Raw genomic sequence first — 25,905 nt, forward strand, 5'->3', positions numbered from 1 at the left:
CTGCACAGCATCAATGCAACATATCAAAAATTCACTCCGCTAACACAGAAGTTATGCCTTCAGCAACTAGTCATCACAGACGTTTCCTCAGATATTATTACTCTTAACCATCCTCTCTGCCCCTCCAAGTCTGCAGACAAAGCTTTCCACCAAACTTGCTGACCTGCCTGAAAGCGTGAGTGAGCCATAGTTTGTTTCACTTACGTTGTTGGGCTAGTGCCCTGGCAGGGAACCAAGGAGAACAATACCTGGCAGGGGAGAAGGGCATCCCACCACTCTGAAAAAAGAGCGTGCTGACCACAGCAGCTCCTCCTGCACCTCTCCTTCTCCTTCCCCTGACCCTCAGAAGAAACCACCACCACCTCCCACCATGGTACTGAGGATACAGGCTAATACTCACCATCCTCACCTCTTCGCTGAAGTTCTCTCTCTGCCCTTCCCTCCCCCATTATACCCAACAACAAGATGATACTTGCACAGCACCCTGAGAAAGAAGCTTAATTTATTGCAGCACAGAGAAGTGTGAAACATGCCCTAGAAATCCTGAAGGCTCATCAGTGAGCAAAAGGCATCCCTGCATGCACAGCACCATTAAGAGGTTAAACTAGCATAAGCAGTCACCTGCTTGTAGTCTCACTAAAGAAGTTCACAATCTAAAATGGTCTTACTTACAAACCTGGTTCCCAGGGATTTTAATGGAAAAAAAATCACTAACTTCACAGGATACACAGTGTAAAACAGATGACATGGCATATGTGCAAACAGAGATTCCTTATTTCAGATACATTCTCTTTTATTATTATACCTCGGAAAAAAATCCAACTTGTTTTTTCCCTAGGAACAAAAAAGTCATACTTAGCAATAGGTTTGGGAAATGCATTGATCACTGCTAAGAGAAAAGTGTAAGTGCCCCATGGTTACTGCGTACTACATACCAAGACAGAGGGAGACTGGACACCTTCCCACAAAATGAAAAACAGTCAAATCAAAATAAATGTGTATGGGGGGAGCTGAAGAACTCCTCTTGCTGCTCTTAAAGAAACAAAGTTGTCCAGAAGACTTTGCAGTAAGACTATTTTGTTCGCCTTTATTCTTAATAAGGATTCTTCCACTCAGAACACCTGTGGCAGCGTCATTAGTATTTCACATACGTGGAGTGCTTCCTTCCCCATATGTTCATCTGTCTCCACTGATTCATACACAGCTCTTCTCCAAAATATCCCTGAGAACGTCCTCTACTATCCCATTACATCTTTGCATTTTGAGTCAACATAATGTAGTAATGCCACCCCAGATAGCAACGTTGAATAGCTTTGATCCCACAGCTAACATTAAGACATAAGCTAACAATCACTAGCGAAAAGAACTAGTTAGGCCCATTTAACAAGGAGAAAATGCATTAATACAAGCAAGTTAAGTATAAACATTTTATTTGTTCGGAATAACACCAAATTGTTAAGAACAGCTGGAGATTTTTCATGACTCTTACATCTCAATTATACTGTTTATGAGTAGCCTTTATAAAAATCTCTCTTCCAATCTTGGTACAGTTATGCATGCAGATCAAGAATAACTGCACATGGCTTTGGCTGTGTGCTTATAGCTATATCCATCCCACTCTGCACCGGACAAGCAGAAAAAGGAATATGTAATGAATGTGAAGTCTTCCAAAGTCCAGCTACCTACCCAAGTCCAAGAGGCACTCTTCTGTATTTGCATTCACCCACGTTTATAGACATCCTTAATTGCCTACTTATACATGAAGTTTTTGTACTCGGTAGTACAAAGCTAACCACGCAATTGTACATGCTTTTCTAAAACAATTTAAACTTAAAAACTAGCTTCTGTCTAAACATTATATACAAATGACCTGCAAAGACTGAACAATTTACTACCACCTTGAAAGACAACGATGAATGAAAAACACCTTTGAAAATCTAAAAAAACATAGTTTACCAAGGATCACATCAGAATGGAGAAAGTAGTTATTATAGCTATAATTACAGTTAAACTGCAAGACCTTATTGACAAAAAGAACAGCTAGTAACTGCCGGACTGTTATGCCGAACTTGTTGCTGATAGGATAAAAGGCTATGGCTATTTCACCACCATTTAAGAGTTGCTCTTAGTAGATGCTTGTCAAAATAACAAAGAAACATTTTGTAAACAGTGAAGTAGACAGAGCAAGTTCTCTTAACAAACATCATATAGCTGGTTTGTTCCCATCAGTTACTCTGTTTTCACAGAAGATTTCTAATTTTAATAAGCTGAATTTCATTTGGCAACAAACTCGCGTCTCTCATGAGAATCTGTATTTATAGATGTTAGCTTATTTTTAAAAAACATTTAGAAGCTGGCAGACCTCAGATCCAATAATAGTTTCAACACTGCCCTTAACAACTACATCCAATCTAATATGCTTCAGCCCAGAGATCTGATCTGGCATGCCAAAGTTTCTCACTTCAGCAAGTAAAGAATACGGTCAGAAGAGTCAGTTATATAGCCCAATCCTATGGACTTGGCATATCCACAAGCCCCAAAATATCCACCTAAATGCCACTCTGGCAGCATCTGTTTTAGCAACAAGAGCCCCTCTGAAGGCAGCTAGTATGAACAACTCCAACCAACCAAAAAGAAAATGGCAAAGTTGTTACTAGTATGGTTTGTTCTCTCTGAGGAACAGGCACGCAGTGAAGAACTCTCACTGTTGAACATGGATAAAAGCACTCTTCCAACCCAAGAGCTACTTCTACAACAGGAGGACTTGCCTCGCTGTTGACACTAGGTATGAGTTGCAGAACAGGTAGGAAAACTTTAACACAAGCAGCTATTTCAAACCAAAACTTAAGATTTTCCAATTCTACAAATGAGCATCCTTAGATTTATTTTTTTTTTGGGGGGGGGAAGTTAAGCACCTAAAAGCTAAGAAGTCTTCTAAGTTAAATTTTTGTAGTAGAAATTTAATAAAAGAGCACATATTCCAATTTCTTGGGTGCAAGGACAGAGTGGTACTGAAAGAATCTAGACTCTACCCTCAATTAAAAAAAAAAAAAAAAGGCTTATATTTCTGTTCACTCATCCACTGCATCTATATTATGTGTTATCAGGACAAATCTGGTCTCCCCAAAGATTAGGGCTAGATGGCTTCATGCCTTATAAATGGAATCTTAGTGTAATATCCTGACCACCTGTCAGTTTGGTTTTTAGCCTGAACAGTTTTAGTTTTCTTTCTTTCAAAGAATAAACTGGTTTTATTTGAAAGTAATCCACATAGGAAAAGCAGACACCCCCCGCCCTTTCCTGCCCGTCAGAGCTAGCCTCCCTCACCACACGCACCTTCTTGCACGTGCCCCTGCGCAGCGGAGCGTGTTTGCCAGCACGGCTTCCTCCTGGGCCAGGGAGCAGCGTCACCTCCAGCTCATTACCACCCAACCTGCACTTACCTGTGGCAAACAAGCCCGAAGCATTGCCCAAACACTTTTGGAGCGACAGCTCCACTGAGCAGGAAGCACCTCATTTCCAGTTTATTACTTTGTTTACTGGCTACATCATTCTACCACGGAAAAATTTAAGTGCTTCGTGACATTTCACTGAGAAGATATTATAAAATTAAAGTGTCTGTATCACAGTGGACACTAAATAGGACACTAAAATACCACTCATCCTTTTTCAAAAGATATTTTCACTTCCTGATCTGCATACTCTGTAGCATGTCATCTTTGCTAAAAGGTTTTCCACAAAATCTTTCACGGAGTTAATATGGGGCATAAAACTAAGTCTTGTTTTTAAAAACAAGAACCTTATCCAGATCTCCTAACTTAACAACTAACTCCACAACTCCTAAACACTCTGGTTCGGCTTACTTCCCCCCAGTCCCATGCCTCCTCAGCCTTGCTCATACAAATTTGAAGAAAAGCTTTCAATCAACTGTTCATCTTCATTAATCGCTCCTCCAGCTTTCCTCACAGACACATCCAGAAATCCTTCAGCTATGTTTCCAACAGGAGGTAGTAAACAGACTTTTGTTGAACCCAAAGAGTTAGCTCTTTCCATACCAAACGACTAAATAAGGTGGAAGAAAGCCTCTTAACCCAGTTACTACAAACAGACCCAGAGGCACATACGCAAGTTTGACTTGCAAAGGAAGGAAGGAGAAGAGAAAAAGCAATCTTCAGACTGATTGTTCCTCTCTTGTAGACAGGAAGCCATTTCTTTAAATTAGGATAATCTCAAGGAGGGAATTAATCCTTCAGAAAGTAAAAAAGTAAGCGAAAAGCAGTTGTCTTTAAGTGACAACAGAATAGTCTCTACACAGAGAAGACACAGCAAAAGAATAAACAAAGCAAGGTAATAAAGAAGAAAAGACTAGAATAAGGTGATATAAACCAGCCAGCATGTGTTTAGAGACAGCAAGCCTGTCTTCCTCCTTTAACTGATCATTCATGCAGTGAGGGGGAGGGAGGAGGAAGGAGCAGTAACTCTGAGCTACTTAAGACTATAGTAAGACTTTTGATGTCTTGTAACATTCCCACAGTAAAACATGACTAAACTGTAGATTCATCGAAACCACAAGATTTTTTCCAGTTGTGCACCAAGTGTACTCTAAGAGTACATAACAAGCCTTCCAAGTTTGGCAGTAAGCTATCACCCTGACGTTATGCAATGTTTTCATTAACTCTGATGGTGAAACAGTGTGTTTATACAGTTTATGAACAAAGCTGAACTGGAAGAGTTTGCAAGCACTCTGCTATGAAGTCTAGTTGTGTCTTCCAAACTCAATAAACTGGCGAAGTGATCAGAAGTCATTAGAACGAAGTTCAATAGAAGCAAGAGCAAAGCTCTGTACTTGAGAAAGGAAACAGTGGTCAAAACACGCAACATGAAGCAGCTGACTAGGCAGCTGTACTGCAGAAACTAAATTGCGATGGTATCATGGATCAAAGCTAGGTAAGCTGATATGTTGTTACTGCAGAAAGAAAAAAAAAACCCAAAACTCAAACGTCACTCCAAAAACACTGTATGTAAGAAAGGGAGATAAATCATTCTTCTCACTGGCACTGATGAAGCCTCAGCTGAAGCAACGTGACCACTGTATTTTAAGATGCTTCAACACTCCACTTTAAGAATGACAGCGTAGGAAAGGTAAAGCCAAGCAGCAGCCGTTAGTATTTTTAGTTACGGCATTCTCTAGACCCGGTATAGAGGTAGTTATGTGAATGCGCTTAGCGCAACCGCTGCCCTTCGACACTGACATCCCACCTGATGGGTAAGCCCCGAGTGATGCTCGAGACATGTCCTGTGAATGCCCCGTGCCTTTCCATGGCAAATGAATAATTTTTACCTGCACTTTCAAACCTCTCTTCCTCACTTGCAAAATTGCTCCATGGATTTGCTATGCAATGCAACACTCCACATTCCATCTCCTCCATACTGCGTGCTTGTATCTGTAATTTTCAAACTTTCATTATAAAGGGAGGTAAGTACCTTAGGGCCAGATTTCCCTTTTTTCTTCATTGCTGCTCAGCCCTCTCACCTCCTTAAAGTAAAATATTCCATAACATTTCCCACTGCTAAAAAAGTGGTTGCACATTTTGATCTCCCCTTTCTTCTCCTGCACCACCCATTTTTGCTGGTGATAACAAGAATCCTATTGGGTAGTATGATAAAGGCTAAACCATACCTTCCCCCACCATGCCTGAGCATTACAACCTTATTAAGTGTAGTTTTAAGCTTAATTCTAACTACAAGAACTACATCTCTCTGCTCCACATGGATTCCAATATAATTATTTGCAAGAATAAAAAAAACCCAAAACATTTGAAGTCTTTTAAAGTCTGTTTCCTTATGTTTCACTTGCTATGTGGATTTGCAGTCTTCTCAGGATTTTGAGGGTCTGCAGAAAAGTGAAGACTGTGGCAAGCTGAGTGCTCTGCTTCTCCCCTGTACTCTCCTATTAATTTGCGACGATTGGAAGCAGGTGACTGCACACTTGACTGCTTGTATCCTGTGGTGCAGCTGCTATGCAGAAAGCAGCACACGTAAACATTTGCATGATTCGTGCCTCCTAAGAGTCTCTGTGGGCTGCATGTGGCATTTAGGCAGCACTTTCACAACCCCCTTTGTGCATGGTATTGCTCTGTTACATTAGTAAATACCTCAAGCTTAACTGCGTGCTAAAATGGCTGGAGATACTCTCCAATGCTTGGCAAGATCCATGATTTATTTCCAGATTTTTGTTAATTATCTTACAAGAACAAGATATTACTTCTGAAGGATTTCACCCAGTGTGTGATAGACACTTTTCAACAGATAGGAATCCCAATTTATTAACTGTCAGCTTAGGAAAAAAAACCCACCCACAACATCCAAACAACCTAAAAACTTGCTTTCTGTATAAATTTGGTTCCCTCTACACCAGATTGGTTAAAAAAAAGGCATCTGATCACTTATCATACAGCAACTAAAGATGTTTCCAATGTTCTAACTTTTTCTGCCTAAAAATTAAAGAAAAGACTAGACAAAGGTCATATAGAGGTTTTGAACTGCTACAGCAGAACATTTTAAAGCTGCAAATATTGACTTGGGGTTTACCTGGCTATTTTGAAATTTTATTTCACCTTGACGGTAAACAGTTTTCAAACTTCAGGGTCTGGTATTGAAATCTGAAGAGATTCTAAAAAAAACCTGCCTTGCTGCAATCAATCAGGTGAAGGTTTAAGCAATTAAGAAACAAGGAGGAAAGCAAAGAGAAAAGCCCCTTTCAAATGCCTAGTACTTAAACCCCATTTATCTATGCATATGTTTATGATAATTTCTGTACTGTCGTCACACCATATAATCCTTACAGCACATACATACACGAAATTCACCTAACAGTGGTCATCTATGCGGTGTCGCTATTAGCAAACATGCCATTAACAAACCTAATTAAGAAGTGTATGTCATGTAAGTGTTAGTATTTAATACACGGATATCTAAGCTATATTAAAGTGTTTCTCAAAACACCAAAGTGATTATAGCACAAAAAGAATGTGTTTTTAAAACTGAAAGCAACCAGGTAAACAATAGAATCATCAAAACTTTAAGAAACCTACATATCTAAGCAAGGCATTTTTTAAATTAACACCCAGAATTCTACGATGAGCACTGAGAAGATTTGTTTAAAAAAATAATCTTGCTTTAACTAAAAGGAATCAATAATCACTGCTCATGTGGATCAAAATAGAAGTCATGACATATTTTCAACTCTAGGGGCATCAGCAGCTGTTGCTATACCACGAAAGAGCTGAAGTGTTATAAACATATACACAGACAGTCGACTTTATTTGTCCGTAAAATCAGATGTCAGTAATCCAGATAAGACAGTAAGCAAGCGATCGTGAAGAATTAATATTTCAGCATGCTTGTTACGCTACATCCCCTTTATAACTGGAACAAAACACACCGTCAGGTTACAAAACACCACAGATGGGAGTTACGGGGTTTTTTTCAGGGTGTTTTTCAGCTACATTTTGCCATTTTCCTGCATGTGCTGGCATTGTCTGCCGGTGCCCGATTTGCCTTTGACCGACCCTCGCCTCAGTACCGCAGTTCCGTGCTAACGAGCCGGCTGTGTTTGACACACAAACTGCAGCATTCCCGGCGCGAAGGAAAAGGAGTTGGCGACGGTGTTTGCCTCCCCCCCGTCCAAGCCAGACAATGGAAAGCCGAAGGGCAGGCAGGGCATCGGGCTGTTAACCACCTTCGGAGGGTGCCTTCGCCGTACCGCCGGCATTCCCCCGTTCAACCCGAGCACCTGGATTCTCCCCCATCCCCCACAACGACAGGGAAGGGGAGAAGGAAACAAGAGCGGTAACATCGCAACAAAATACCAGGCTACTTCTAATCCTAGAAACAAAACAGGAAAGAAATTGATAAGCCGTTTACCTCGTTCCGGCTTCATTTTCTCCGTCTCCTCGGAGAGGTCTGGAAGGAGCCGAAGCGCTCTGCTGCTCTCCCCGAGAAGACCGGCTGTGGCTGCCTCCAGCTAGCGAGATCAATTATTTTTCGCGTGTAAAAACAACACGCCGGGGGCTCCGCCGACCCCGCCGCTAGCAGCTGGGCCCGCCGGCAGGCAGGCTGGCGGCGGCCGGCCCGGGGAGGCTGAGCGCCGGCGGCCTCTCCCCGCGCCCGGCCAGGGTGTCCTTCCGTGACACGGCGCCGAGCGGGGCTATTTATAACCTGCCGGGGAAAAAATCCCACAACAACAGACCTCGGCTCACCCCCGGCCGCGCCGGCTCTGAGTCACCGCGGCCCCGGGCGATGGCAGCCCCGGCCGGAGTCCCCTCCCTCCCGCCTGCCCCGAGGAGGGCAGCGAGCGGCCCCCCCCCCCCCGCCCCGCCGGGCCCCCAGCCCGCGGCCCCCGCCCCGTCACCGGCCGGCGGCTGGCGGCGGGGGGCTGCCCGGCACCTTCATCCCCGGCCGCGCCGCTGCCGCCCGGGCTGCCGGGCCGTGCCCCCCGCGCTTCGCCCCGGTCAGACAGCCCGCGCCGCCCGCCGCCGCGGAGCGCTGCTCTCCATGGCTCTGCCTCCTGCCCTTCCTCCTCCTCCTCGCCGCTGACTAACTCCCCTCCTCTCCGCCAGGCACTCGCCGCCGCCCGCCGAGCGGGGCACACACATCACAGCCCGGCGGCGGCAGGCAGGGCAGTTCGGCCACAGGGGACCCGCCACGCTCGGCCGCCCACAGGGGAGAGCGCGGCAGCCGCCCGCCGGCACCGCGGGGCCCCGCGCCGCTCCGCGCCCGCCCCGCGCCGCGCTCATCCCGCCCCCGGGCCGGGCCCGGCCGCCCCGCCCCCCGCCCGCCTCACGTGATCCACGGCGGCCAATCCTCTGCCCTCACTTCCTGCCTGGCTGCCCGCCCGCCGAGCCACTCGTTGTCACGGCAACAGAGCGCCGGCCCGGCTGCGGCCTGCCGCCCGTGGCGGGCCCGGCTCGACTCGGCCCGGGCCGGCAGCGGGGAGCGCTGCTGCCGCGGCCCTTGGCGGCACGCCGCCCCGCTGCACTGCAGCGGCGCCGCTGCCGTTCATCGGTTTACCCAAACGGCCTCCTTCCCCCTTACCTTCCCCCACCCCCCCCCCCCCGCAAGTATTTTGGCAGGCAGGTTCCCGGCCCCTCACTCACCCGGCTCCGGCGGAGGCTGGCGCGGCCCCTCCGCCCGCTCCCGCGGAGGGCCTTTCCCGCACTGCCGTCAGCCGCCGGCCCGCTCTCCCTCTTCGCCCTGTCCAGCTGCACGGGGGCTCTCACGCTGGCGCCCCGTATTTCCACGCCAGCGCGTGCCTATCGCTGCGGGGACTGATGTATATATACGATTGTATATATAGGCGCCCGCTGAGCGGCGAGTCAAAGTGTGAACTGCCCGATCCGCGGGAGGTTGTGCCCCCCGCCCGCTCACGCCGCCCGGCCTGAGGAGCTGCGGAGGAGGGGAGGAGGCCTTGCCGGTGTCCCTGGCCCCGGGGGAGGCCGCTGCCCTGAGGCCTTCCCCTCGCAGCCCATTGACTGCCCTGCCTGGCAGCGCTGTGCTTGACGCTCACTTGACACCGATAACTATTTTGTGCGGAGAAACAATGGAGTCAGCTGGGCTGCGGTTACACAACCGCCTTAATCCAGCAGAAATTCAAGTTTCCCCGAAAGGGACGGGCCTGCGCCATCCCTCGTCTCAAGGCCTGCGTGGCTGCCTGGCAAAGCAGGTCAGGAACCGGGGCTGCTGAAGGTGACACCCCCCCCCCCCCCGCGGCTGCGGCCTTTTCTGTGCCCTGAGCCTGCTCCGGCGGGGTGCAGGCACGCTGCTAATGCCACCACGGATAATGGGGAAACAAGCTGCCGTGGTGATAGGGCTCCCGCTTTCATCAGGGGCCCGGATCTGTGCGGGCTCAGGTGGCTATGGCGGCGTGGCCTCCTGACCCTAGAGGGACTGGAGGGAATAACTCACCTGGAGACCGTACCAGGGCCAGGGAAAGCCCCACAGACAGCTCTGTTACTCCGAGGTGGACTCGGTCACAAAAGACAGATGAGACGATACAGGCCTCTTGCTTTAACGTGGTCCTATAGCTGGGATATACCCAGACACGGCCGCACCTCCAGGGCAGTTGCCTGCCACTGTGATTGCTGTTTCCAAACACTTCCATCTTATAGACTGAGCCGTGCTGGGGGGCACTCACTCCCTACAACAAGATGATTTATAAATAGGCACATCTTCTGCCCTTGACAGAGAAACAATGCCCATGGGTCAGTCACATCCCCACCCTTCCTGCTGCGCCAGGATCCCTGCAGATGGCCGTACACCTAGAATCTGCGTAGCCACCCTCTTCTCACAGCTAGCCAGCAGCCACTAAAGATACTGCAAAGAACATAAAATTCCAGAACAACTCAATTCTGCGCTTTTTGGCTCATATGAACTGCATCAATTTCCCTCTCTCACTTACTTACCAGTTGTACATCGTTACACTGGGAGGGTGCTTCACAGAATAAACTGTCCAGTAAACACCTCTCATTTCAGTCATACCCTGAAATACATAGGCAAGTAGGAGGGTATCACATGCAGTGCTTTGATATTACACTCATAAGTACATGAGTGTCACTTCTGCTACTGTGTGACTTCTATAGATGTGTTTGGTAATTACAGATCTTGGAGTTCCCTGCCGGATGCAATATAATTGCAAATGTGGCAATCCAGAATTATAAAAGGATGAATTTGACTGAGCAATAAATAGTGTAGATGTGTGTATGTGTGAAGTTCAGCATGACTACACTGGGCATGATTCAGCCACCTGTCAGATCCTCCTACTGGTGATAGTCATCCTAATGAAAAGTCACATCCTTTAGGCCACTAATTGTTGCTGTGAGACGTTGCAAATTGGTTTGTAGCTTGTTCTAATATTGGTTTTACAGTCAAAATCAAATCTGCCTTTCTACTGTTTAACTACAACTGTAGCTATTTAACTGTTATGCTTCATGTAGTATTTTTAATAGTTTTTAAAGTCTTAATCTCACTTCAGCACTTTTTTTTTTTTTAAACAGCTCACCAGACACAAATAGGCCCAACTTCCAAGAAAATGGTCTCTCAAAGCGCTTTTTCCATAGTGTTTTCTTAATTAATGAGCCGAATAGTAAGTGCACAGTTTCCCATTACTTCATGGTTCTTCTTAAGATTTCAAGCCAATGGGAAATGTAGGTGCCAGCCTGAAAACCACTGAAAAAAACCCACTATATGAAAAAAGAAAGTTCTAAGAGATGTGACAAGACATGACATCAGTAAGCCGGGTCTGGTGTGCAGTCCTGTTCTATGTGACTGTGTAGGAAATTTCAGGGTCAGCTTCCCCTCTTGAGCCAGACCATTTCTGGACCCAGACAGCAACGGGTATGTCCGAGATACGTGCTTCAGGCCCTGCTTCACTTCAGACAAAGAAGGACGGTTTCCCTTTTGACCACACAGACATATAACAGAGCTGAAAAAAGACCAGAAAATTGAGAATTATTAGAGAGATCTGATTATATGATATTACATGTACACTATTAAAAGCAAAATAAGGATAAACATACCAAACAAATTTGTGGACTTAATTTGGCTAAAATGGCTAAAAATGGCCTTGAACTCATAACTTTCCTCCCAGTCACCAACCAAATGATGAGCACTGCATGAATACACAGAGAAAATATGGTATAAGGGGCTTCAACCATGGGAATTCACTTATACATACTTGGAAATTTTTTGAGAACAATGACAGTACTGAAATGCATTTCTGACCTCAGAAGCTGAACATCAAGTTAAAACATCTGAAAAGTGTATGGCTGCATTACACATCACACAAAACCAGGATTAGCTTAGAAACACTAATAGAACTTTAACTGCCCTCCCACTGCCAAGCCTGGACCAACACATACTTCTGGGAGCACAAGCAGGGACGAAACCAGTTTTCTTATCAGTTTGTATCTCATGGTTGATTAACTGTGGTGTCTAGACAGGTGAGAGCTTAGGCTGCAGCACCCATGTAATCACAGCAGCTCTCGCACATACGGTCTCCGGTGTTGAAAAGCATGAGGTTTGGTGGCAGCCTCTTTCTCAGGGGAAACCTTAACAGCGCTGCTCTACCTCCTTCTTTTCCTGAAATGCGTCAGACCTTTCTTCTCTTATGAACACTACCCACGAGTGAAGCTTGGCTGAAACTGGCCATTGGATTTTAAACAAATCCCTACTTGGGGCAGCATGACACAGTGTTGTTGCATAAGCCTTGTTCATATAGAAATGAAGTTTTTTAAAAAAATAAATCAAGATAAATGTGTGGCTGTGTTTTCTTTCAGACCTTCAGCACTTTACGCTTTTGGCACAGTCCCTGCAGCCTGGAACAGTGTATATTTTAGGTTATATCCGAAAGTGTCTTTTCAGCTTTAGCTGTCAAAGAAGCGTCTGGTGCAGCAGATCAAGATTCCTGGAGACAATTACTGCCTGTTAAGTGATGTGGCACAACTGCTTTTGACATGGCTGCCACCTCTGTGGTATAAAGCCACCACACTTGAGAGAATATTATAGCCAAAGGATGAAGACAATCAAATAGACTAGAAGATACAGTATGCAATGAAACAAATTTGAAATGTGCTTTAAAAAAACCTATGAAGAATCAGCTGTAATTTAATTGTCACCAGTAGTAACCGCTTTGGAAAGAGCATTAAAATAGAAACAAGTTATGTGCTTGTAGGAATTTATTAGTCCGCAAGAAGAGAAGAGGCAGCTGTTACTGAAACTGAGAGAATTATAAACCAATATAATTTAAATGTCAATATGTTCTAAAAGTTTAGTTTTAGGGGTTATAACTATTTGCGGTCTGGTTTTTGTATACAGATAAGTGGGTCTAGTTGAATGGAAGAGAACTCATCATAATTCTTTCTCAAGATACCTATAATCACCATAGCAAGGATAGCTTCAGAAAATTGTCTTCTGCAAGTATGCCTACCTTTGTGTTACTGCCATTGGCTTCAGCCTCCAGTACTTCTGAGCATATGTTTTAGCTCCCTCCATCTTTATTTAACAGCTAGATTTAAGTATTTTAGTAGCATCAACCCAAACAGGTTCAAAAATACATTAAAAATGCCCAAATTGCATTTCCCATCCTTACAATTTCCAGGTAACATGGCTTATTATGTCATGCAGAGATATCTGAGTGGCATTAAGGCAGTGCTTCCAGAATTCCTCCACTTGTTTCATTTTGTGCTGATCTGAGAGGCAGGAAGACCTTGATGGTGGGAGCTGCAGAGGAGTATTTGTTCTGTATTAATCTCCAGCCTGTGCAGAAGTTCCTTCACAAAGCTGCTCACCAGCATAATTTTGAACAGCCTGTAGGCCCCTCCCAGTTACATTTGGAGCTTGCCTGAGGATCAAAGAGAGGAAAGTAAAATCATCTCATCTTTTCGGTTTGAGTCCCCAAACACAGACTGTCTATCAGAAAGTTTGGCAAGATGGGCTATACTCATGTTCTGCAGAGTACTACATGATGAGAACTCTGTGTACTGGGTGCGTGCTGATACAGTTACACATAAGCGTAAGAAATGAAAACTTTCAACCCAGGATGCCCAACATTAGCCTGTAACAATATTCGGGCATTTAAATAAACCAGCCTGATTTTCAAAAGAAAAATCATCTCCCGCTCCCATTGACTTTGGCAGAATTTGTCAATCATCTACAGTGTTTTTAAAAAACAGCCCACCTCTACTCAGGTTCCTAATTATGGAATTAGACACCTAATTTTAGATACTTATTTTTGAAAATTTTGGCCTATGGGCTTGATTCTTGTCTTGTTACATCAGCTCTCCCTGGTATAAACGTGTCAATTAAGTCAATGGAGTTAATTCTGCGGGAAACCTGTCCCATGACTGGAAACTCGGGATCTACAACAGGGTAGGAACAGCAATAATTTAGTTTTCTTTCTTAGAAATACACAAATCATGGCCCTGGTGCTAAATATTTTGAAGAGAGTAAACAAAAATAACAAGCATAAATCAACAGGTGCTCTACTGTTAGACCCTGTTGTTTGCTAACTCACAGGGATTTATCTTTTCATACGGTTCCTATCAAAACCCTCCATTGCTTAATTTCACTAGTAATTGGCCCTTTCAAAGTAAAAATGTATAGCTATTATCATGTTCTTACCTCCTAAATTCACTTTTTGAAATTAGTAAAATGACATCTGGGGTTGTTTTTTTTTCCCCTGTGTGCTCTCAAATTCCTTTATTTTCCAAATAGTACTTTCTCACTGGAGACGCAGCCAAGACTAAGTTGAGAGGGAACTATAAGAACAACAGAGCAGTAATTGCACTCCTCTCAAAAAGAAAGCTTATCCTCCTCGCCAGAAATAATTTCCTGGACTCGACACTTTGCTACTAAACCTTGTTTACATACAGGAGATTCCTTTAGTTGGAAGCAACTCAGTCCCTGTCCTGTGCTGCTCCTCAAGTTCCCCCGATCACATGGGATGCCCTGTGCCACCTTCACTCTTCTGGCAGCAGCAACGGGAGCTTAGCACCTCTCAGGATGGAATCTCTTCTGCTGCTGCTCTTCCAGAGACTGAGGTCTAGCAGTCAGGTCTTGCCAACAGAAAATAAGCCCTTCCTGCATTTCCATAATTCAGTTTGGAAACAATAACTTGTATAATCTCTTCTCTTTTTGGAGCAACTCCTAAAATGATATTCCATAAACGCTGTGTGCTTCTTTAATAACTGATCTGTGATGCCTAATTAGATACCAGCTCTGAAATAGAATAGTGCTGTCTCATCTGAAGTGGTGACTGGTGGTAGTGGAAATACAGAAGTATGAAGGTAGAGAAACATAAAGATTCTGCTTTACAAAAAGACTAACCACCCATTCTGTATAAAAGTCAATCTAAGTGGATACCTACTCAGTAAGATTGCGACAGTTACGTTTCATTACATCAGCACTTGACTAATCAGGCAGTAATGCACTGAAAAGTAAACGATCTACTTGTGATTACAACATTAATTTCTGAAAGATCTTTTCTGTGGCTGTAATATTAATTCTAGAATGGAAACAGTATTTTTTCCCCAATGTTTTTTCAAGGGGGTTGTGCAAGTTCACTGATGAATGCTAACATTACACAACGTTTACCCAGGACTAAGCCTGATGGAAACATTAATCAGGAAATATATAGGTTTCCGTATTAAAATTGAAGTTTTTGTAGCAACAGCAAGCCCTGACATTCCCTGAACAGAAGCTAGAGATATAAGTTTGCCAAGAGAAACATCAAGATGTTGCCAACAGTAGAAGGTTTTCGGAAAATAGAAGCCCAAGAACTGTTTCCAATCTAGGTCATCTCTCGCCACTCAGCACTCTCAGTGTACTTTTGAGCAGGTATATCCAGAAGCTATACCCCAGTTACTCATTGCAGTGATCCAGCAGGAACCCAAGCACCCCATTTATATTATTTCTATTAATTTCAGTGGAAAGTGAGTGCATAACACTTGGAAGGAGGTGTTTGGAGTTTTGCAGTGCTGTTTTCCTATTGCTAATGGCTTGATCTATCTTGCAATTATTTCCAGTGCAGTTCTGCACAGGCAATTGCACCAAATTAATTGCTGGTGTAATTCCATCTGGTCGGAGTTCACGAAGTTCAACTTCTGATGCCTCCGCCAGCCCTGTTTACTTTCCCTCTCCTATTGCAGCAGCTGGATCACAGTTTAGCACTGTACCGACGAGTCGGCGGCACATCCCAGCCAGGTTCTCCCGGCTTGGGCAGCTGCCTCATCTATGGCAGGACTCATGTTCACAGCCTTTGCCCTCACATGCCTCCACTGCTACTGGCTTCTCATCTGGACCTTGTACCACAATCCCCTTTTGCCAAGTTTTTCTACATGGCTGTCTGCAGACTTGCCATCCCATTCAGCCTCTGTCAGACAGGCCTTTGGACTTGCCAGTTTCAGGCAGTGCTCATCCTCCGTCACCTTAGTACCCGTTTCATAGAAGGGCCTGGGAGTCACAGGTGAAGCAGAGCCAGCATCCTTCCAAAGCGCCATCTTGTCGTACGTCTCACCCTGCAAGCATAGCTGTTGCACCTAGGAGAAAACTGACACAGTGAGCACGTTCGCAACACATTAAAGAATCACTACAGCTACACTGCTGAGTGTATTGAAATTACAGACAACTTTCCATAGGCACCATAAATGAAAAGGATAATTTGTTTATGTAGAGAAGCGATTACCTTGCTGGAACAACAAGCCCAGCCTATAGTTCCACCCAGGCTAAATTAATACCACAACTCCTACTAGACTTACGAGAGAGTAGGGCAGGAAAGTAGCACGTTGTTAAATACAGGGCAATATTTAATGTAACCACATGCATGGTTTACAAGGGAAGTTGCGTATCATTTACTAAAGTAGTCAGTGAGTTGGGGCTTATTAGGTAAATGCCAGAGCTATTGCAAAACTGCCATGGCCTCGTTCTAAAAATGTTAGTTGCCTAGTTACTAGCCAGAGCCCTACTAACATATTCATGGCTGTTTAGTGGCATACACTACATGTTAACAGTAAAGACCAAATGGAAACAGCACTGAACAGAAAGGGTTGCACATAGTCATCAGGACTGATTTTTCAATACAGAAATGTGAAAATTACCTAGATTCGGGTTTTGCGGGTTCCCAATTTTTTTCTTCTTTAGATAAAAGAGTATTCCCTAAAATTCCAGTCATTAGCTTCTGTCCTGTAATTATATAGTCCATAGTGAAGAACTCCACCGCTCACCTTGCTCGTTGGCAGCGTTGGTTATATCAGTGATGGGCCCAGCTCCACTCTCTTGGTATACCACAATTTCCTTGATAAAGACCAAGCCTACATCTCTCACCCCAAGCATAGTGTTTGTAAGCTTTACTGTACCTAAACAAAACCGATTTCTCTTTTCAGGAGTCTGACATCCTCTGAAATTGAGAGCATAAGAGCAACTATAGCAAAAAATAAGCATTAAAAGCTAAACACTGAAAGGCCTGGTTGTACTTCGCTGTGTAGGAAAAAAAAAATAACTGTGCCTGGCAAATGTCATCGATGGTGAAATCCTTGGCCCATATACAAAGGTCAACTCCCTTTCATACAGAAGGAGCTAGGATTTCAACTCAGGCTATATTGGGTAGTGCTTTCTTTGCTACTTTCACACTAGATCAATTATAATTTTAATCCTTACAGTTGATTTATCCTCATGTTGTATAACATTATTTGAAGGGAAGAGAAGTTGACATTTGTTCAAGGATCTCAAACAAAAGCAATAAAGTACAGTATGTATACTAAAAAAATAAACAAAATTACAGTAAGTTATTAAATTGCTCACCTTTGGATGTCAATTAAAACTTGAAAATGAAAAAGATCACTGTACATATTTATAGCAAAGTCAATCTTTACTTAATTAGGCTAGGTATTTTTTTAAAACTAGTGATACAGTTAGAACACTGTAGCTGTATCTGTGCTTATATTGCTTTTGGCTCCTTCTGGATTTCTTGGTTAATTTATCTTCCCTTTAAGTTGTTTAACTGAGTTTCTTTCTTTGCAGAAAACATAAGCAGCTTCACTGCCTGGAAAACACAGAGCCCGATTGTTCTCATGCTTACACCAGTGCAAATCTGCAATGATCCCACCAGTCTATAGAATTACATCAATTTAAAGCTGATGTCAGAGAGATAGCAATCAAAGCCCTTGTTTGAAAGTTAATTGTTTTTGCTTAAAAAAAGAAAAGATGAGTACAGAACACATTTGTTCTCCTTCTCAACTGAAATGTCAAAGAAGTGCTGCAGTTTTGGCATCTGATCTGTGTGTGGGATTTGCACACATGGATCATGTTTCAAAAACAGGGCCCTAGTCACAAGCCATCATGCTAAGAGTCCATTTTCTTGCTCTGATTTTAAGGAAGGGGAGGGTTTTGTCCCTGTTTTTTTGCTGTCATTGAGATGACTTTTTCCACTGTCCAGAGCCAGTAGCAAACTGTCATCAGCCACCAGAATTAAACTCCAGCAACAAATACATGGCCCATTTAAAGCCATTCCTCAGCTTTGCTTCACCAAGTCAATTGTTCTGCACATTTAATGCTTTCAGATTTTTGCTTGGCAAATGAAAGAAGCATCATGCCAAGACTTGCAATCTTTTTTTCCCCCCTTCTTTCAGTAAATATATTGCTTGTGAAAGCGACTGAGGGGGGGAGCTGGGAAGAGGATACACTCACAGAGCTCCGGGCCTCTGGACTGTCTCAGGAGGCTGGCATAGACTGCAGCATCTTTAGGGCTGCTTTCACTTGTGGCAGGTGCCTTCCAGACACCCTAGCACAGCATCAACTTGTGAAGACACAAACTGCATGAAGTCACTTTGCTCCCACTTCGTCCACGGCTCTGGTCACTGTAGCACTGAATCTTCATCGCTCTTTTGCTGTCAGCCTTCTGGATTCACCTCTCTTATGTTTAAAGGTCTGAAAGCTGGGTCCTCATTGCAATGGAAGCTTGCCCAGGCAACAGCCGTCCGTAGCCAGAGCCCATTCCGTCATGCACGGCAGAGGTGAGCCAGGCTCGCACAGACACTGTGGCAGCCCAGGCATTGAGGGTGCTGCCAGGGCACCTGCGAACCCTACCACCACCACGCACGTTATGCCACGCACCCACTGACTGCTACCTGGCTGCTCCTATTTCCGTTTCCCTCTGCAGATTTCGAGCGCTGACCAGGAGTGCTGCTTTTTGTTTGCACTGCAGGACTTCCCCTTCTGATAACAGTCTTCTCCAGCTGTGCAGTAGGCACCCAAAAGCTTTACCTGGCAGCAATTCCAGGTGGTTGTATAACACCGGCTTGACAATGCTTGTACGGCATTAGCAGGGATCAAGCCTGTGCTTGTTACACAAGCCAGAGCCACACGATCTAATTGACATACCCTGCCCCTCAAACAACTTTCATCAGAATTTTCAAACGGAACGATTTAAAAATGACAACCAAATTGGTGTTGATCTTTTTTTACATCATTACTCAAACACCAAAAGTACCGTGGGTGCTGATCAGTTCCTTACGTACATATTACCTAGCAAAGCAGTAACCTGAAATTTGTTTACAAACTAAAGTAATTGAGGTGCCACAGCATGCAGAGAAGCTACAGGTTATGTTGAAGAGAAAATCCAGAGATTCCCTCACAATTCTGGGGTGAGGGAATATATATTTTCAGTAGTATAGTTACAAGGAGAAAAATGGGCAAACCAGAGGTGAAGAAAACAAGGGGAAAACACACTAAGTTATAGATGAAAATAAACTGCTGAATCTAGGCAGGAGGGCAAGACTGATCAGCTCTGATCAGACAGTGGCAGTCCTCACTGACCCCCTAAATTCTGTTCTTACCCACAGTTGGCAGGAATTGCCAGGGCAGCACTGCCAGCACTGACCTCAAAACTGTAGAGCTGGAGAATCTCTGGTAGGCAGGTCTGCATTTCTTCTCTCTTTCAATGGAAGCTAAACAGCATTTCATCCTTCTAGAGTATTTGTGTGAAATTCCCAGGCCATGTACCATGTCAGCTATCATAAAACCAAGCTTAGTTGAACTAGAGAAAAAACATCAAGGGGAGCAGAAAATGAATGCCTGCCTAGCACATATAGAAGCTATAGCTCTAGAAGAGTCCGTGAGGATGATGGAGGCATAGTTTGTTTATACACTTCCTCCACCCTGGACTCTGACCCAGCAGTCAGAGCAAGTGGTGGGGACTCATATCCCAACCGACCCCTTCCCCTTAGCCCCAGGACAGTCCCGGGGGGTGACAAACAGTGTTGTCAGCACATTAAGGTTTCACGCCAGAGGTCTTCAAGGAGGCTGAACCCCCAGAGGAGATAGCTGCTAGACACGGAACACTGGCTGCTCTATGCACACAAGTGAGAAAGGCAGTATTTACCTACTGAAATAGTTGGCGCTTATTTATTTATTTTTCATGGCATGTGGAGTCTCTGTTGAGTAATGAGGCTTCACTGTGTGTCACTTGCAGCAGGCATAGAAGAGGAAATTTTATTTCCATAAAGAGGTTGTATCCTGGAAAGGCAGGGCAGAAACACATACACAAACAGAGAAGGGAGTTGCCAATGTTCATACTTTTAAAAAAATTTTTAAAAAATCACTCATTCATGACTTGCTATTATTACTTTGTCAGGTATTCAAGAAATTTGTTAAAATTCGTTTTCATCTATTTCATATTGCGAATGAAATACACAGTAAACATTAAAAGTGCCAGAGGAGTAGCTATGATCCTTGATGTTTGCTATCTCGTAGTTTAAGTACCATTTGTCATTGAAAGAAGACAAAAAAAGGAAAAAGCATTAAGTTCAGTCAGAACATAGCGTTCAGAAATATAGGCAGGAAATGAGGATTCACAATAACTACCAGTGAAGAGCTTCATATTGTCAGTCATTTGTTTTTTATCTGGGGAGATAGTTTGAAGCAACACTTTTTCACTCACTTTTGGCAAAGCAGCAGACATTACAGTATACTTGTATTTCAATGCATTTTAAAAATGTCTAAAATACCCGTGTTAGCTGTACTGATGCCAGTGAACCTTAAGGAAAATGTGTGTTGCTTGGGATACTCTGTCCTTAACAGTGTTTTCAACATGTATAAATGCAGAATCACAATTAGAGGGTTGTTCTAAATTATAATCTGGATTTTCCAAAAATAAACCCTAGCCTAGCCTCTCCCATGCTGGCTTCACTCGCAGGCCTCTCCTTGGCAGCAGTGCCCTTGACTTCACTTAACTTCGGCTGCCTCTGAGCTCAGTTCCACATTCTTTTCAATCCAATCAAGAAAATCTGAAATAAGAGAACAGTGTTAGAGTACAGTTTGCTAACTTATAAAAGACCAGAAAAACTGAAAAAGTTAATAGCAAAGGCTATAAAAAAGAATGAGGAATAAAAAAATATGTTACTGGAGAAACAGCCCTTTTCCCATTGCTGCTCTGAAGTCACACGCATGCGCATTTTTGCACTAAAACCCCTTAAAACCACTGACTCTTCTGTCTTTTCAGATTTGGATTTGTCATCAGGTATTTGCAGATTACATGGAGCACAAGCCTTCTAAACAGCCTCTTTTGGCTTATATACATTAATTGCTCCTGCTGTCAGCCAAAGGGAGATGTATCACCACTAGGATAATACATAAAGCTAAGTGCTTCCTTGCCAGGGAGTGTAGAATAATATTCTGATTTTTATAGCACCTTTTCCCTAAGGCCCACAAGGTACTTTACAAGTACGATTGAATTAAGCTTGTCCGCACACTGTATGGGAAGTAAATATTTCTTTCTCTATGTTGCAGAAGGGAAACTGAGGCATTAAGTCCCCAGCAAAGCATTTGGCTGCATGCTTTCAAGCCCTTTAAACTTCTCACATGATTTAATTAAGCACATACTCAAGTGTTTTGCTGGAATACTGCCTAAGAAAGATGTTACAGCCAAGCTGCCAATTTAGTCCGCACCTGGGAAAACACCTCGGGTTCCCCATCACTCATGATTTAACAGCACGAGCTTCTTTTTAATCCACTGTTTTCCCTAAACTAAGATCACATCTTTCAAATCTCACCCGCATGGTGCGTTGTCACCTGAGCCTGGATGAGTCCGGGCAGGTGAGGTCCCAGCAGGAAACCTGGGCTGCAGGGCTGCACAGGGCACCGACCTCTGCGACTCTGCTGCCTGTCAGCGTGCTGCAATGGAGAAACGCAGTTTACTGTTGGACAGTTTGGTGTTCAAAGCGCCGGGCTGCGTTGTTTTGATTAAGCATGTCGATATGAAGTTCTTCAACACTTCGGTATACAGTGGTATTTCTAGTCTGTGAACATTTTTGATGACTCAGGTTTCTGTCTCCGGTTAAAACCCTGTGCAGCAGGGTTCTGAACAGAGCTCAGGTCTGTTTAGATCTAATCACAGACCTGCCCCAACTTCCTACCACAGCTTAGAGGCAGCCATCGTGTCTCAAACCTGCTCTTTGGTGTCTCCCTTCCATCCTGTTTTTCCCAGGTCTGCCTGGCTTACCTCTGATCACACAGATGTGCCTTTGCATCTCCAGTTTGGCTGTTGAAGGTTCAAACACGATCTTAGGTTTTAGCTGGGGCTGGTACTGAGCTGGAGGGCTTGTGGCAGCTGGCAGCTATCCGAGGAGTGACATACCTGCTCCGTACCTAACCGCACAGCGCTTCTAGGCTGAAATCCTTACAGAACTGGCAGTAAACCTACATCCAAGTACCATGTATGTTCTACTTGCTCTCTCTTTCCTAAGGGGTCTAATGGCTATTTGCAGGCAGCCTGGTGGGACCGTGGAGATGCTGCTGTTTGCAGCTGTGTATTAATGGAGATTGGAATCAGCTCTGATTTTTTGTTGCTACACTAGGTTATGAACAACAGAGGCTCAGGAGTAGATATACTTACATGGGAAGGAGGTAACTGCTGATCTGTTTAGGTCAGCTTGAACACGAGTGGGAGTCCTAAGGCCCTCAGACTGGGAGACACAGTGACCACTGGATGTCAGACCCTCCTCCAGATGTGCCCTGGAACTAACCATGTTACTGCAATTCTGAACACGTGCCCAGGCAGCCTCTCGGAGCATGTGAGGCTGCAAACCCCTCTGGGGTGCCCAGCAGCATCAGTGAGGACAGGGCCTCCCCCGCCTGCACCCCTGGGCTGTGCACACTGCCGCAGGCACCCAGCGCCCCAAATGGCACCCAGCCTGCACCAAGAGCTGGGGGACTCTTTCTGGAGAGTCCGGAAGGAATGGCTTTTCCCACAGGCCTTCTGGAGGTAACCAGATTCAGCTTCCAGCATAACGTTGCTCTTGTCCTAGAAATACCTAGGAACACCTAGAAACCTCTGCCCAAGCTGGGGATTTATTCTGCTGGCCCACTCAGGGCTGTCCCAGCCCCAGAGAAGTGCCTGTCTGGGAGGCACCTCCCAAAAGAGCTGCGCTCCCCCAGCAGTGCCTGCCTGGACCAGAGGCAGCATTTTTCTTGCAAGATGTGGTGAGGCTACAGCAAACAACGTGTGAGCAACCCCCGGGCTCCCAAATCAATACTGAGCTCAAGAAAAAGTGACCGAATGCTAAAGTGATCCCAGCAGAGGAATACATGAGCACATGTTCCTGAGCTGAGGGAGCCTATCCCTAGATGAAGGCCCAGGGTCCCCTCCAGCATTTCAGATGCTGTCATTCTCTTCCCCATCATGCCAATGACCGTACTAACAGCCAAATAAAGTGAACTTGTTTCTGTCCCTTACTGCACATGACTTCCTGCAATTTAGTGTTTGCCAAGTGAGGCGCAATGTAAAAAAGTAAATGAAACATAAGAAAGGAGCAGTCTAAAGCACTTCTAAGGTCAAGTGCTTTGAAAAAACAGGGCTGTATAACTCTTCAGGGATTTTAAATCTGTTTTTAATGCATATCCTCATACTGATGACCCTACATAAGCAAGGCTATCGAAACAACCCTTTTAAATTAATATATAGATAATAAGTCATTGTTACATTATATATATACTCTAATTAAAAAGATAAGGAACATATAATTTCTGTTAGTTGTGAAAAACACTTCTTGCGAGCTAATTGCTCTAGGTAGGCCTCCTTTAGCAGCAAGTGGAGCTGAAAAAGCCACCAACACCCAGTTGATGCAAAGCCCACTACAGTTAGTTGAAAGCCTGATTGGTCACGGTCAGCCTTGCACTGGCCACTAATTTCCCCCTCCAGAGGTGCATGCAAATCTCCACCAGCTTGAGAAAACTATTACTGATCCTAAACATTAATATCATGAAAGAAACCCTTAAAACTCATAGCACTGATTTTCAATGAAAAAGAATTACAGCTGATAGAATTTGGCATGTCTTATGTGCCTTCTGGTTGTGAAGTTTTTAGGGATTACAGTCATGATTATTTTTTCTGATTTTCACAACAAACATGACAGCTTGAAGCATCCTCCCAAGTGAAAGTTACAGTCCTCCCTTGTGTGCTTCTAGCCAGCAAGGTTTTGGGGAAAGGCTAGTTTTCGTGAGACTTCTGATAAAACTGGGAGCAGGCACTCACATAAATCTGAAGGCAAGCTGTTCCTGCGAGCGTCTGAAAAGGACTTCCATGGAGCAGGACAGGTCTGGGAACAGACCAAGGCCTGGGGTCAGCCCAGCACCTCATAGGGTTGCTCTTCAGCCATGCTTGTACTTTACAGTCTCTAAAAAACATATAAATAAAATACATGCTCATTGTTAGGGATGCAAACTCATTGAAGAAGGTTCCATATCTGACTCAGAGGAGTTTGGATCGTACCATCTGTACTAAGAGAAGCCTGATAAAATGTCTGGTCCACCTCCAGCCCCTTTTCCGAGCTTGCTGGCAGAGCTGGTGCTGTGGTTACAGCCCATCCTTTGCGTCTTCCACTTGTGAATCACCGCCTATTCGAGCCATTCACAGAGGGGTGCTGCCCTAGCTGCACCCCTGGCCCAGCAGAGCCATCTCCTCCATGCAGCCCTTTGCCTTCCTGGGAGGAGCTGGCGCTGGGCTGGGAAGCGGGGCTGGTAGATGGACCTGCTCCGGGGACAGGGGATCAGCTTCAGCCTCCAGGGCAGCTGCTGGGCCATCATTGCCTTTTGCATCCCCAAGCACAGAAACCTTTCCAGTTTGGAGACTGCTGTTTGCAGCCATGTTACCACCTTCCACGCACGGGCTCCCACCCACTCCCAGCACCCCACAGTGTGCTTATGTCCTTTACTGAGAAATGGCTTCAAGCTTAGTCATCTCTAGCCTGACTGCAAGGGGCTGGCAGGGGGCAGACAGGAGCCCAGTGCTTGCATGTCCTTGCCAAGGGCCTGATTCACAGCCCAGCAAAGCCATGGGAGCTTCTCCTTGGGTGCAGAGACACAGGCTCCTTCTGCAATCTTGCTGCCTAACTCCAGCAAGTTAATGAGGCCCCAAAGTGTCTCACTTCTCCTCAGTACTCTGAATATTTGTGCTTTCTCCTTGCTGCCTTTGCTGTTTCTGCCTCCATCGTTACCTGCACCTCCTCATCTGCAGGTTCCTGTTCAAAAGAAATATGCAAAATCTTCCTGCGCCTTTGCAAAGTACAGGGGTGAGGTCTGCACAAAAAGGAAAGATGATGGCTTTTCCTTCTTGTGTAAAAGAACACTTTGAGCCACATTTTTCCTTTGGGCTTTCATCCAGAATATTTCCTAAGCAGATTTCTTATCTTGTTTACTCACTTTGGGATTCCAGTGATCCAGAGAAGTTGGGTAACTGGAGAAATCAGTCCTGCTGGTAACTTCACTCTGCATATAATACTCCAAGGACAAGGGGACAGATCACCAGAAACCATTTGTACGCCAGGCAAACCAAGCCTGGCTCTCAGGGGATGTCCTGAGGAGCCCCCCAGGTTGTGATGCCCTGATGGTGAACGAGGGACTTGGGGTGGTGACTCCATATACTTTCAGTGCGACACTAACCGCCCCGTGCATTACCTGGGAGCCACGCTCTTCTGCAAAAATCCAGATACTTTTGCCTTATATATATATCCACTCCTTAACAGGAGTGCCTGGGCCCTGTGGCTCAGGTGTGTGCTGGGCAGAGCACAGACAGGTCTGTGAAGGGCTGCCCTCAGGCACCTCAAGCCCTTGCCGGTGGGGCAGCTGCATGCACCCGGGGGTGCTTGCCCGCTCCCGGCATGGCCAGGCTCTGCCAGGGGTTTGCCCTTTCCAGGCTGCTGAGCTCAGCAGCAGAAGCGGACGGTGTTTTCCAATGTGAATCACAACGTCTCATTTTCTATTTTCAGTGAATGCTAAGAATATGACAGATTTTCTCTTATTCCTGCAAATCCAGCAACCACACAGTCTTTCACTACTGTAAACAGTAAAGAAATGTCT

General features: G+C 45.0%; 1 protein-coding gene across 2 annotated transcripts in view; it reads right to left on the reverse strand.

The window, feature by feature from the left end:
- ATOSA (atos homolog A) overlaps positions 1 to 8,067 on the reverse strand; it is a 51,486-nt gene extending 43,419 nt beyond the window's left edge. Inside the window, exon 1 of one of the 2 annotated variants that reach the window (XM_075714490.1) lies at positions 7,927 to 8,067. In XM_075714490.1, the coding sequence (XP_075570605.1) occupies positions 7,927 to 7,942 (16 nt within the window). In that variant the 5' untranslated portion in view covers positions 7,943 to 8,067. The remainder of the gene's footprint in view (positions 1 to 7,926) is intronic. The other variant, XM_075714489.1, reaches the window with a different exon arrangement.
- Positions 8,068 to 25,905: the final 17,838 nt, after the last annotated feature.

Source organism: Pelecanus crispus, chromosome 7, assembly GCF_030463565.1.
Source record: "Pelecanus crispus isolate bPelCri1 chromosome 7, bPelCri1.pri, whole genome shotgun sequence".
NCBI classification, from domain to species: domain Eukaryota; kingdom Metazoa; phylum Chordata; class Aves; order Pelecaniformes; family Pelecanidae; genus Pelecanus; species Pelecanus crispus.